The sequence below is a fragment of the Delphinus delphis genome, chromosome X (genome assembly GCF_949987515.2).
Source record: "Delphinus delphis chromosome X, mDelDel1.2, whole genome shotgun sequence".
Taxonomy (NCBI): domain Eukaryota; kingdom Metazoa; phylum Chordata; class Mammalia; order Artiodactyla; family Delphinidae; genus Delphinus; species Delphinus delphis.
The window spans coordinates 124,930,058-124,944,160 of NC_082704.1; the positions used below are offsets into that span (position 1 = coordinate 124,930,058).

A 14,103-nucleotide genomic window follows, 5' to 3' on the forward strand; every position below is an offset into this window, starting at 1 on the left:
GGACGTGCTTAAATAGACTTGTGCAAAGCTCAGGGCAGGCTCCGAAGATGCTGGTGGTTTAATTCTCCCGTGAAGAATCCAGGCACTTTTTCACGCATCTTTACCGGGAGCCATGGGTGTCCCAGACTCCGATGGGTTGGGATAATTTCTGGGGAGCGCCTGTTTTCCTACCAGCCCTGGACGGCCTCGGAGTCCTGGGTGGTGGCTTCTGAGGTCACCCCATCACCAATTTGTTTGTTTGTTTTGGGCCACACGTTGCAGCACGTGGGGTTCTAGTTCCCCGACCAGGGATGGAACCCGTGCCCCCTGCCTTGGAAGCGCGGAGTCTTACCCACGGGACCACCGGGGAAGTCTGAACGCATCACTAATTTTGACCCCCCCCCCCCCCCCGCCGCCCCCAGCACTTCTGTCGAGGCTGATGCCTGGGCCTGGCTTCTCGGAGTTACGTCCTGGGTTTTAGGTCTCCCACCTCCAGCCCACATGAGCCCCCTTCTCACAGAGGAACTCCCGGGACCTCTACACACCCACGCCTCCCCCGCGGTCCGTGATTCAGCACGGTCTTCACCCATGTTGAGCGGCTGTACTGAGGTTTCATCCACCATTAAATCATACAATTCAGTACAGGGTTCAGTGGACCTGCCTCCTGGTGCTTGGGGTAATGGCTTCTGCCACCCGTCCCGGAAAGCATGAACTCGTGCTCTCTAGAGGGATCTGGACAACATGACATGCGCATGGCCTCCCTGGACCCAGCATCACTTATTGTGACACAGTATCATTCCTCACGCCATTGCTCGTAGGACTGAGTCACTTTTTTCTTTTATAAATTTATTTACTTATTTTTGGCTGCGTTGGGTCTTCGTTGCTGCGCGCGGGCTTTCTCTAGTTGCGGCGAGTGGGGGCTACTCTTCATTGTGGTGCCCGGGCTTCTCACTGCAGTGGCTTCTCTTGTTGCGGAGCACGGGCTCTAGGGCGCAGGCTTCAGTAGTTGTGGCTCACAGACTTAGTGGCTCCGCGGCATGTGGGATCTCCCTGGACCAGGGCTCGAGCCCGTGCCCCCTGCACTGGCAGGTGGATTCTTAACCACTGTGCCACCAGGGAAGTCCCCTAAGTAGCTTTTTTTTTTTTATTTTTTATTTATTTATTTTTTTCCTCTAAGTAGCTTTTTAATGTAGGGTCTGGATGTCTTTCTAGATTGTTTCCTTTTCTGCCAATCTCGCTTTAGGATTGATACATAGATGATATGATGTATTCCTATAGTAAGCTTTCCCATCTGTGCCCCCCCTCGCCTCTCCAGTCTTAATGCTTGTAGATCATTCTATCCCTGGGATGAATGGCCATCCTGTTCCTATTCCCTGGTCACCAAACGGGGCACAGGCTGGTGTGGTGTCCAAAGGGCCCGATGGCGGCTTTGTCTGGAAAGGTTGCTTCCCATCATCTGTCTGTCAGGCAGGTCTCACTAGTGAGACTTTCATGCTTCTTAATTATCGACACAGCCATTCTTAAGGACCTCCGTGACGCTGCGTGTCAGGAAAACGTGTTCCTGGGGCCAGCTGACTTGGAGGTTCAGCTACACGTCATTTTAAATTATTCTGTCAATTTTGAGGACTCTTGAGACAAGTGCACACACACATGCCTAAGATGGTAGGAGGTCCATGAAAGGGTGGCTTATAGATGTCCTTCTTCATTTGTGAGAAGAATACCAGACTTTCCAAGTCCCCGCCCATCCCCCATTATTCACGATTAAGCAAGGTGTTTCCCCCATTTTAAGCTGAGAAATAATTCACCATACAATACACCCAGTAAATGGCGCACTTCAGTGGTTTTTAGTACATTTGCAGAGTTGTACAAACACCGTTGCTATGTTATTTTAGAACATTTTAAAAACCACTGCCCAAGGGGATCCCTGTACCTGTTACCTGTCACTCCCCACTCCTGTTTCCTCCCCAGGTCCTCTGTCGCCATGCGTTTGCCTATTTGAGTATTTCAAATACACGGAGTCATGGCCTATATGCTCTTTCTGGGTCTGGCTTCTCCCGCTGAGCATCATGTGTTCGAGGTCCATGGACACTTGGGCTGTTCTCACTTCTCTGGTTACTGTGAATCACGGTGCTCTGAGCGTTTATCGCACGTATCTGAGTGGATACGTGTTTTCATTTCTCCTGGAGAGATTGATACCTAGGAGTGGCGTAGCTGGGCTATTGTATCTCCGTGTTTACCCCTTTGAAGAATCGCCAGGCTCTTTTCCAAATTGGTTCCTGCAATTTACATCCCCACCAGCAGTGGAGGAGGGTTCCGATTTGCCTACATCCTTACCAACTTCGTTATTTTCTGTTTCTTTCTTTCTTCTTCTTTTAAATGGTGTGGTTTTTTTATTGTGGTAAAAGTCACATCACATGATATAAAACATACTGTGTGGCTTTGATTTACGTTTCGCTAATGCTCTCTTCAAAGAGGTATGTGGTTATTTCCCAGTGGAGCACAGGAGCAAAGATTTAAGGAGTGAAGAAATGAATTGACCACCCACGTGCTCTTGGAAAGAATTCAAGGTGGCTTAGGCGTGTGTGTGGAAGACAGGAAACACAGAACAGAGACCAAAGTCCAGAAACCCGGTAGATGAGGGACGAGGTAGTGTTGCTGCTATAACCTGGGCTTAGCAAACCCCTGTACCTGGTGTCCACTTTGTCTCGTGACAGCGGGCAGTCCTGGCGGGGGGTCCAGCTCTCAGTATTTGATAAAAGGACTAGGCACGGGGTCATCCCCAATTCAAGAGGGAGCCGGAAGCCTCGGGTCAGTTCACAACAACTGGACAGGGGCCAAGGAGGCGGAGTTCTTTGTTTTGCCTTTTACTTTAGTTCTTTTCTCTTTTAAGAAGAGGCTATATTACATGGCATTAGTGTAGACTTTTTAAAAAAAGTTCCTGGGAATTCCCTGGCGGTCCAGTGGTTATAGGACTCGGCGCTCTCACTGCTGAGGGCCTGGGTTCAGTCCCTGGTCGGGGAGCTAGGATCCCGCAAGACGTGTGGCATGGCCGAAAATACCAGTTCCTGCTTTGAGATAATTGTAGGTTCACGTGCAGTTGTGAGGAATGAAGTGGAGCAACAGTTTACCTGTTTTTCTCCCAGGGCTACCCGCTTGCAGCACGGCCGTACCACATCCCAGCCTAGATGTAGACTTGGGTGCGATGCAGTGCTCTCAGATTTCCCTGTTCTAACTTGTATTCGCTCGTGTGTGTACAATCCTGTTGCATGGGTGGCTTTGAGAATCCACCATCACGGTCAAGACACAGGGCAGTTCTGTGACCCCAAGATCCCTGGTGTGGCCCATCTCCTTCCCACACCAACGCCCCTCCCCGTCCTTCACCCCGGCAGCCACTAATCTGTGCTCTATAATGCTGTCACTTCAAGACTGTCATAGAAATGGAGGCATACACAATGGAACCCTTTTGAAACGGCTCTTTTTCTCCCCACTCGGCATAATTCCCCGGAGATCCACCCACCTTGTTGCTAGAACACTGTGCCTTTCTTTTGAATAACACCTGTGAAATGACAGTCACACTAAAGATCTTTCTTTTACGAACAAGGCTGCAGTGAATATTTTTGTTCCTGTGTCTCTGCAGACCTGTGGGAGTATGTCTGTGGCATGAAATTCTTAGAAGTAGAATTGCTACGTAGGGGACATGCACGTCCACTCTAGACCCCCTCCAACTCACCTCCTAAAAGATACAGTCTCGGTGGAAAATTGACTGAATGTGCAAACGGGGGCGTTGCCATCCTGGATGGGACCGAGCTGTTCTTATTGATGAAACCTACTAACTTCCTTTGCTTTTATTTTCTTTAAGGAGGAGGGAGTTCCAACATCCTGTTACATACCTGTATTTTATTCAGTATCAGTTAAATCCTTGTTCATTTCCTTTTTCTCTTTTTTTGGGAGGGTACAAGTTCGGGTGAGGCACCCGTGAGGCCAAACAAGCCGAGTCGTCGGAGTTTCGAGCAGAGAAAGGTTTATGGCAGGGTCCTGCAAGGAGACTGTGGCATGTGCCCCCAAACCCCCGAACTCCCCGAAGGGTTTCAGCAAAGCATTTTTAATGGGAAGGTGAAGGAAGGGTGTGGGTGGTTATTGCAGACTTCTTGGTGCGGGAATCCTTTGTCCACGAAAGTCAGGTCACAGTGTTCCTGTTAACCCTCAAGAAAACCAATGTTATTCTCTGTTGTGCAACTTTTTCTCTCTCTATGAATGGAAAGGCGTTCCACCCTTAAAGGTCAGAGCCTTGAGAAAGGACTATCCTGTATATTTCAGGCGATGGGCAACATTCTGAACTCAAAGCGAAAGAATACAAAAGTTACAGTAAAAGAAACAGACCTAATGTGGAGTCAGATGTGTTCTTCTCCGTTACTCTGAACTCAAAGCGAAAGAATACAAAAGTTACAGTAAAAGAAACAGACCTAATGTGGAGTCAGATGTGTTCTTCTCCGTTACCCTTGGAGCTGGCTCTAATGTGCAGTGAGCTCGGTGTACAGAGAGCTGTCGTTTTGCCATTTTTCCCAAGCGCTGGCCATCACCGAGGCATGAGGTCAGCACTCCAAGTTAGACGCTTCAAACAGAACCAAGAGCGGAGAGCGTTCTAAACATAGTCTGGAAGGGACCTCTCTCCCGGCACCCTGCAAACATCGTGCCGTTTGCCAGGATCTCAGTTGCCTTTCTTCTTGCGGTGCGTGGTGCCAAGATCTCAGTTGCCTTTCTTCTTGCGGTGCGTGGTGACCCAGAAACAAATCCAGGGGCGAGTAGCTTCGTGCTGCAGCGTTGGACCCAGAGGCTGTGGAGCTGAGTGGCTTTGGGAGGAAAGGAGCAGGCGAGAGCCTTGTCGTGGTGCGGCTTGTAGGTACCCATCTGGGACGGGGCAGCTGGCGACACGGGTCCCAGTCACCACACGGGTCCCAGGCCCGGCCGGTGCGCTTGGGATAAGCTTACATTGGAGTTGGCAGAGCGCTTTCTCTGACGTCTGTCGGACAGGAGCTGACAGGTCGGAGTTGGTGTTGAACCCAGGATCAAAGCCGTGCACGGTGTGGGGAGGAGAGGGTGGCGGTGGAGGTGATGTACGGGGATCCCGTGGAGCTGTTTGCAGCTAGATTTCCGGGGGAAGTGTGGAAGGAATGTGCATTGCAGCTGACCCGTGTCGGGGAGATAAGGGGGGCAGAGAGGGCCCGGGTCACCTGCCCTCCTAGGGAGCTCCCTCCAGCCAGGCTGGTGTGTCCTCGCGTGGAGGTACGTGTGTGTGCAGGTGTACGCCCCTGGTTAGGGTTTGAATCACGCCTCCTCCCCCACCCCCACCCCGTACTGTAATCTTATTTGGAAATAGGGTCTCTGCAGATGAGCAACTTACGGTGAGGTCACTTGGGTGAGGGCGCAGCCAGCAGGACTGGGGGCCTAGAAAAAAGGGGAAGTGTGGACACAGAGATGCTGAGAAGCAGGACCCTGGGAGGACACAGAGAAGACGGCCATCGACACGCCAAGGAGAGGGACCTGGGGCAGACGTTCCCTATAGGCTGACAAAATGAGGACGTGTGCTCTGCAGAGACCACCCAGGATGTGCCTGGACAGTTGTTGGCTGAAACGTCCCCCATCTCAGCAGAAACGCCGTCAGCTTGGATGGAAGATAAATAACGCACATGCAGTGTAAGCATGTCCCGGGTATTGCATGGGCTGTACTTAAACCAAAAACTGCTCATTGCTTGTCGTAAATTATATCTCTGTCTCTATCTTTTTAACTATATATGTATCTGTGTATCTGTCATCTACCTACCTGAACTATCCATTTATGTATTCCCCGTCTGTTTATATCCATCTGTTATCTGTCATTTATCTATCGTCTATCAATCTATCATCTATGTATGTATGTGTCCAACCATCTTTATCTATCGATCTACGTATCTTTCTATCATCTTTCAAGCTATCATCTATATCATCTTTCAAGTTATCCTGTATCTGTCTGTTGATATCTATCTATCTATGTATCTATCTATGGAGAGATTCATTTTAAGGAATTGGCTCATGTAATTATGGGGTCTAGCAGGTCCTAAATCTTCAGAGTGGGCCGGCAGGCTGGAAGCCCATGGAAGACTTGCAGTTTGAGTCTAAAGGCCGTCAGGAAGCAGAATTCCCTCCTCCTTGGAGAATCTCAGCCTTTGTTCTATTGAGGCCGTCAACGGATTAGACGAGGCCCACCCACACCAGAGAGGGCAGCCTGCTTTCCTCAAAGCCCCTTGATTTAAATGTTCATCTCATCCAATAAAACACTGTCACGGAAACACCCAGAATAATGTCTGACCACATATCTAGACCCCGTGGCCCAGCCAGTTCGACACGTAAGATTATCCCAGGAGCTGTGACGGCCATGCAACCAGGGAGCACGTGTGATAGGATTCTTCTCTCAGCTAAAGCCAGAGGGAGACGCACCTCCCATACCAGGCAGGCCACTGGGATTCGACAGCCTGACACTTGGACTGTTTCTGGGTGGGCGAGTCAGCTTCTTGCTTTGGAAGTCAGCTCTCCGGGACAGGTGGGGACTGGCCCACGTCCGGCCTGGGTGCCCAGCATCAGGGCGGTGGTCTCGTTCTCAACACACGTTAGAGGAATGATTCCCTTGACCTCACATCCGGTGCCTTCCGCCCGGCCATTCCTCCGCCCAGCCTCCCTGGCGTGCTCCTGCCAATTTCCTCCTTTGCTGCCTGGCCTCCCACGGCTGGTTGAATCACGTGGACCCCTCTGCAATCCCAGGATGCAGGTGACGCAGATGCAAAGACTAGCCTCCGGGATCCGGGAGGGGCAGCCTCTCTCCTGGGCATCTCTCGCTTCTTCTGGCCAATGCCCTACGCCCAATTCAGAGTCCTCTGAGTGCTGTCCGCCTGCAAGGTGGAAACTGTAGACCTTACTCATGTCGGAGGGGGTATTAATGCCTTCGCTGGGTTTTCCCGTGGCCACTTCTCAGCAATAGACGTGGGGGTAGAGGCGAGATTTTCAGATGTTGCAGGTGCTGACGGAAGCGTGTCTACAGCGGATCTTTTCACTTGACATGTCTTTTTTAAAAAAATAAATTTATTTATTATTTATTTTTGGCTGCGTCGGGTCTTCGTTGCTGCACGCGGGCTTTCTCTAGTTGTGGCGAGCGGCGGCTACTCTTCATTGCAGTGTGCGGGCTTCTCATTGCGGTGGCTTCTCTTGTTGCGGAAAACGGGCTCTAGGCACGCGGGCTTCGGTAGTTGTGGCGCGTGGGCTCTAGAGTGCAGGCTCAGTAGTTGTGGCGCACAGGCTTAGTTGCTCCACGGCATGTGGGATCTTCCCGGACCAGGGCTCGAACCCGTGTCCCCTGCATTGGCAGGCGGATTCTTAACCACTGCGCCACCAGGGAAGTCCTGACCTTTCTTTTTAATGAAGTATTCCATTCCTTTCTGGGTGTGGACCGAGGGGTTTGTTTGGAACCCTCCTTGACAGGGAAACAGAAACTCTCTCTCTGTTCTTTTCAATTCTGGTGGGAGGGACCAAGAGAATTAAGGACCTTTGTTCTTTATTTTAAAATTTAATTTAATTTTTTATTATTTTTTCAAAGTGTAGTTGATTTACTATGTTGTGTTAGTTTCAGGTGTACAGCAAAGTTATTTTATATATATTATATAACATATATAATATTGATACTTGTTATTTATATATATGTTCCTTTTCAGATTCTTTTCCCATATAGGTTATTACAGAATATTGAGTAGAGTTTCTTGTGCTATCCAGTAGGTCCTTGTTGTTTATTTTATATATAGTAGTGTGTATGTTAATCCCAAACTCCTAATTTATCCCTCCCTTTCCCCTTTGGTAACCATAAGTTTGTTTTCTATGTCTGTAAGTCTGTTTCTGCTTTTTGTTTGTTTGTTTTTTTGCGGTATGCGGTCCTCTCACTGCTGTGGCCTCTCCCGTGGCGGAGCACAGGCTCCGGACGCGCAGGCTCAGTGGCCATGGCTCACGGGTGCAGCCGCTCCGCGGCATGTGGGATCTTGCCGGACCGGGGCACGAACCCGTGTCCCCTGCATCGGCAGGCGGACTCTCAACCACTGCGCCACCAGGGAAGCCCTGTTTCTGCTTTGTAGATAGGTTCATTTGTGCCATATTTTAGATTCCACATATAAGTGAGATCATATGGTATTTGTCTTTCCTTTTCTGACTTACTTCACTTAGTATGATGATCTCTAGTTGCATATATATATGACTATCATTTTTACATAAATAAAATAGAAAATAAAATATGTGAATATAAATATAAAATAAATATATTTATAAATATTATAAATATTTATGTAATATATAAATATTATATAATTTATAAATCTTACAAGTAATGTGAACATTATAAATAAATATAAACATGTATAACATAAATATTTGCATAGTATAATATGTAAACATTATAAATATAAAATATTTAATATTCATAAATATTACTTATATTGACAAATATTTATGTTAAAATAAAAGTATCATTTATTTTCATATTGTCTCTTATCATTAAATAATACATCCTATTTGCTATTATCTTTTTTACTTGTTTTACATTATTAAATATTTTTTATGTATTAAATATGTTAAACATATTTAAATATATTAAAATTAATATGTAAAATATGTAACCTTTGAGATATAGAAACATAATTTTACCTAGAATAAGACTATAGCATAGATACTATTTATAAATATCTAAATAGGAACAAACATTTCATTTATATTTATATAAGAATATATTTTACACATAGATTTTTATTTCTTTTTCTTTTCCTTAGCAGTGGTGTGAAAAAACTCCTGGGCAGCAAGTGTGTTGCAGGTTGCGAAAGTTTGGGGACCAGTGTTGTATTCTACTTGGTCTTAACTGTTCAGTTTCCCCCGTAACCTCGCTTTGAGATGAAAGTTCAGGCTGCCGACGAGGCTTCTGTGGTCGTCCTTTGGTTTTTGTCTTCTTTTTCGCCCTGCCGCGTGGCTTGCGGGATCTTAGTTCCCTGACCAGGGACTGAACCCAGGCCCCTGGCAGCGAGAGCCCCAAGTCCTGACCACTGGACCACTGGGGACTTCCCCGTCCGTTGCCTCTTCTGTGTAACACCGGGAGCTGTAAGGTGTCGCCTCCAGCCCAAGACCCCAGCGTGCACCTGTGCTAACGGCGCACGGTCGGCGTAGCACAGTGCCCCACACGCATTCAGCAGCTGTTGGTCTGCATTTTCAGGAGGGACAGGTGCATGCCAGGGGGACAAGAAAAGTTGAGTTGGGTCCTCCCTAAGGCTCCCCGGCCTGCAGCGCGGTGCTGGAACCCTTCTCTGTAAACGCCGGGAGCCTAGGAAAAGAGCATTTTTATTAATCCGGCTCACCTGCCCAGGAACTAAACCCGCACGCGGTTGGAATCCCTTTAGTAGAATCAAGCCTGGGTGTCTGGGAACTTTGTGGGGCGCCCGAAGGACTCATTTGGGGTTTCTGCGAAGGACGTGCTCTTTCTGATGGACGTGGCGATGTGGAGTAGTCCCCGGGCGTGGCGGAGGAGTGGCGGTCCTCCGCGCCTCCCGGAAGATATCGCTGACCCTGCATCCCTTTCGGGGCTTTTCTTTGTAGGGTTGTTGCTTCATGTTACCGGCAGCAACGCCTTACTGCAGCGCTGGACAACAGGTTGTCCCCACTTATTGGAAGGATTTTCTAACAAGTGGATCAAACCTGACTCCTGGCCAACAGGTAGAATTATCACTTGAGCTTGGCCCGCTCAGGGCTGCTCAGTGTCCCTTGTGTGATGGTGGAGACCCAGGATGGGTTAGGATACCCCGTTGTAGGGATGGAGGATGCCCCACTGTATGCAGGTATGGCAGGGGGTTTATCCATCCTTCTTTACGGAGAGACAGGTGCTGCCCTGAGGAACCTTGGCTTTACGTTGGCAACCGGCCTTGTCTCTCCATGGCAGATTCCTAGAAGTGATTTTTCGAGATCAAACGATAGAAGCACATGTAATTGCACTAGATATTACCCAATTGCCCCCAATGGGGACTGTGCTGTTTTGCACTCCTACCCACGCTGTAGGTGAGAGAAATGAGTCTGTTGAAGTCTTTGAACTTCGCCAACCTGATGGGTGTCATGGTATCTAGCAGTTTTCGTTAACTATTAACATTTCTCTTATTAGGTGTAAACTTGGGCATGTGTTTTTAAGGGCCATTTCAGTATGTTTTTTTTTGTGGTCCGCGGGCCTCTCACTGCCGTGGCCCCTCCCATTGCGGAGCACAGGCTCCGGACGCACAGGCTCAGCGGCCATGGCTCACGAGACCAGCCGCTCCACGGCATGTGGGATCCTCCCGGACCGGGGCACGAACCCGTGTCCCCTGCATCGGCAGGCGGACTCCCAACCACCGTGCCACCAGGGAAGCCCTCAGTATGTTTTTATATCAACACATGCTTTTGCCCTTCTTCTCTGTAGAGTTTTTTTTTTTCTTCTTCTTCTTGATTCTTAAGAACTCTTTACATACTCGGAAAATAGCCCTTTGAATGTGACTTTGCTTATGGTGTTGTTTTAATTTTAATTTTTTGGTAGGATTTTTTTTCTCTTTCTTTCTTTTTGGCCACGCCTCGTGGCTTGTGGGGTCTTAGTTCCCAGACAGGGATGGAACCCGCGCCCCCTGCATTGGGAGCGTGGACTCTTAACCACTGGACTGCCAGGCAAGTCCTTATGGTGTTTTTGGTTTTTTTTTTTTAAACTGTGTACACTTTTTTTAGGAGTGAAATTGGTCTATTTATTCTTCTCAATATCGAGTTAGAATTAGGAAGGCATTTCCTACTCTGAGGTTGAGAATAAATTTGTCCCTGCTTTCTTTGAATATTTTCATTGTTTAGCTTTTTTCCTCTTGGAGTTCATTTTGATGTGTCCTGGGAGGTATGGATCTCATTTCCTCTGTTTTCAGAGGTCTTTTGAGATGTCCCCACACCATTTATTAAAAAGTTTATCTTCTCGGGCTTCCCTGGTGGCACAGTGGTGGAGAGTCTGCCTGCCGATGCAGGGGACACAGGTTCGTGCCCCGGTCCGGGAAGATCCCATGTGCCGCAGAGCAAAAAAAATAGTTTATCTTTTCTAGACAACAAACTAGTGATTACCAGTGGGGGAGGCAAGGGGGGAAGGGAGAGATAGGGGTAGGGGATTAAGAGATACAAACTGCTGTGTATGAAATAAGTAAGCTACTGGGACTTCCCTGGCCATCCAGTGGATAAGACTCCACACTTCCACTGCAGGGTGCATGGGTTCCATCCCTGGTCGGGGAACTAAGATCCCGCATGCTGTGTGGCACGGTCAAAAAAAAAAAAAAAGCTACAAGGATATATTGTATAGCACAGGGAATACAGCCAATATTTAATAATAACTATAAATGGGGTAGAACCTTAAGATATTGTGAATCACTATGTTGTACACCTGAAACTTATAAAATATTGTATAGCAACTCTACTTCAATAAAAAACGTGTAAAAAAAGTGAAATAAAGGAGACAGGGAAAATACAGAATTCATCTTTGCCACCTTGGTCCTATAGGAGCTTTAGCTCCTAGGACTAGCCAGTTCCTACGGATAGCAAGTAACTGAGCTGTAAACGTGCTTCTCAAATACTTGCAGATGCACACCCCACCCCCTGCTCTAAGGGGCTCCCATACTCGGGGCCACCATCCACCTGCCCTCATGCCCCCCCAGGGCAGGTACCAGACAACAAGGACAGTCCCCGCAGCCAGGACCTGATGAAATTATTCACACCAGCCCCTCCTAACCCTGCTCACCTGTTCCTTCCTGCAGGGCTCTCATCTGGTTTCCCCCTTTCCCTCTGCCTCCTGACCGACCCTGGTGCTTCCCCGTGTAACCCTGCATGGTGTGTTGCGCCCCCTCCTCTTGGGAACTGTGAGTGGTCATCCGTCTTTTCAATATCGATCGTCTCCTGACCTGTTGGCCTCACCCCATACTTGAAGAATAATAAAACCTACACGTTATCCTTCCTTCCTCCCTCCCTCTCTCTTTCTTTCTTTCTTCTTTTTTATTTTTACATCACAATACACCCTTTTTATTTTGGTCACACATTGCACAGTACAATTTTAAAATGGAGTCGAAAAGAGAAGTCTGACCTTTAGTAAAGCATTATTTCATCTTGTATAATAACATGTTATTGACACTTTGGGTAGTTTAAGATTTTATTTAGACACAGTAAAGTTTATTTATTTTATTGACGTATAGTTGATTTACAATGTGTTTATTTCCGTTCTACAACAAAGTGATTCCGTTATACATACATATGCATTCTTTTCCATATTCTTTTCCATGATGGTTTATCCCAGGATATTGAATATAGTTCCCTGTGCTCCACAGTAGGACTTGTTGTTTATGCATTCTATATATAATAGTTTGTATCTGCTAACCCCAAACTCCCAATCCATCCCTCCCCCAATCCCTGCCCCATGGGCCACCACGAGTCTGTTCTCTCTGTGTGTGAGTAGAAACAGTCAATCTTACACCATCACATAGACATATATTCTCATATGTTTTGCATATGTGTAGGTTCATGCAAAGGTACATGGTTAAAGGAGTCATCATGTTCTCCGTTTTTATGAGATACTCTGTATTCTCATGTGGTCTTCAGACTTTGTAGAAAACGGGACCGTCCCTCCGTAACAAGCAGTTTCCTAACTACATTTGAGAAAATGCATACGAGTGTAAAACCTACACTTTACAGCACAACCAACATGGTCCGAGAGGATTAACCCAGGACTCTCGCCCACAGCCGTCAACGATAGACGCTCTCTGGAGCTCTCTGCAGATCATTTTGGTGGCGTTAATTCCCGCAAAGGTATCGTCGGGGACCGAGCAAGGATTTATCAGGTGGCTTTACCAGGCTGTCCTCATTCAGGGCAATTGCACTGTATGGGACTCGTGCGTCCCGAGCCTGTAGGAATATTCAGAAGAGCAAACCCACAAATATCCAACCGCAGCTCCCGTTGGCCTCACGCCCTCTTCTGCGACTTCATTCTCATCAGTGTGTGCTCTGCCGCTAAACCTTCACCTCGGTTTCTTTTTCTTTTCTCCTGCAGTTTTCCCCCGACAACTCGAGCGTGTTGCTATAGTGACCGGCGGGACTGATGGCATTGGATATGCGACAGCGAAGCATCTGGCCAGACTGGGCATGCACGTCATCATAGGTGATGATTCACTTCCACAACTCCTCGTATCTTAGAGCGAGCGGGAGATACGCAGCTGCTTGCTCCTACGTGTATGGAAATATTGATGGGCTTCCAGATCCAACAAGGGCAGAAGGCGTAAGGGTGAATACTCGGAAACTGAAAGAGACAGGAAATTGTGTTGTGCTTTTTTTTTGGACGGGAGTCAAGGTTCTGCTGTGATGTGGATCATATATTTTTTTCCCTGTGTGATTCACTGCAGTAAACAACAATAACTGTGAATTAGTTTGCCAGACCTCTCCTAACAAATCATGGGACAAACTGGGTGGAGTAAACAGCAAACGTTTTTCCTGTCCCCGCCCTGGAGGCTGGAATCCGAGATCCAGGCGTGGGCAGGGCTGGTCCCTCCCGAGGCCTCTCTCCTTGCCGTGTAGACGGCCGTCTTCTCCCTGTGTCCTCCCAGGGTCGTCCCTCTGTGTGTGTCTGTGTCCTGATCTCCTCTTCTCATAAGGACACCAGTCCTATGGGATCAGGGCCCACCCTAGTGGGTGGACCTCATTTTAGCTTCATCCCCTCTTTAAAGACCCCACGTCCAAATACGGCCACACTCTGAGGTCCTGGGGGTCAGGGTTCAACATACAACGTTGCGATGTCATGATTCAGCTCCCAACAACCTGAACAGCTTCTGCATGTCAGATTCTGAACCGAAACTCTGTGTTTCCCGTCTTCTTTCTGAAACTTTCTAATGGCTTATTTTGGTCCCTAAATCCTCTTTGAAAACGAAGGGACTTTCTTCTGCTAGAAAAGTGAAGACGGTTCAAGTGAGCTAATTTTACATATGTGAACCTTCCCATTCAGCTGGAGGCAGACGTTTAAATCAGCTGGACAAAAGGATATGGGGA

General features: G+C 47.8%; 1 protein-coding gene across 1 annotated transcript in view; it reads left to right on the forward strand.

The window, feature by feature from the left end:
* DHRSX (dehydrogenase/reductase X-linked) overlaps nt 1-14,103 on the forward strand; it is a 191,974-nt gene that overhangs the window by 19,900 nt on the left and 157,971 nt on the right. The window contains exon 2 of the mRNA XM_060002556.1: nt 13,115-13,222. Within this exon, the coding sequence (XP_059858539.1) occupies nt 13,115-13,222 (108 nt within the window). The remainder of the gene's footprint in view (nt 1-13,114; nt 13,223-14,103) is intronic.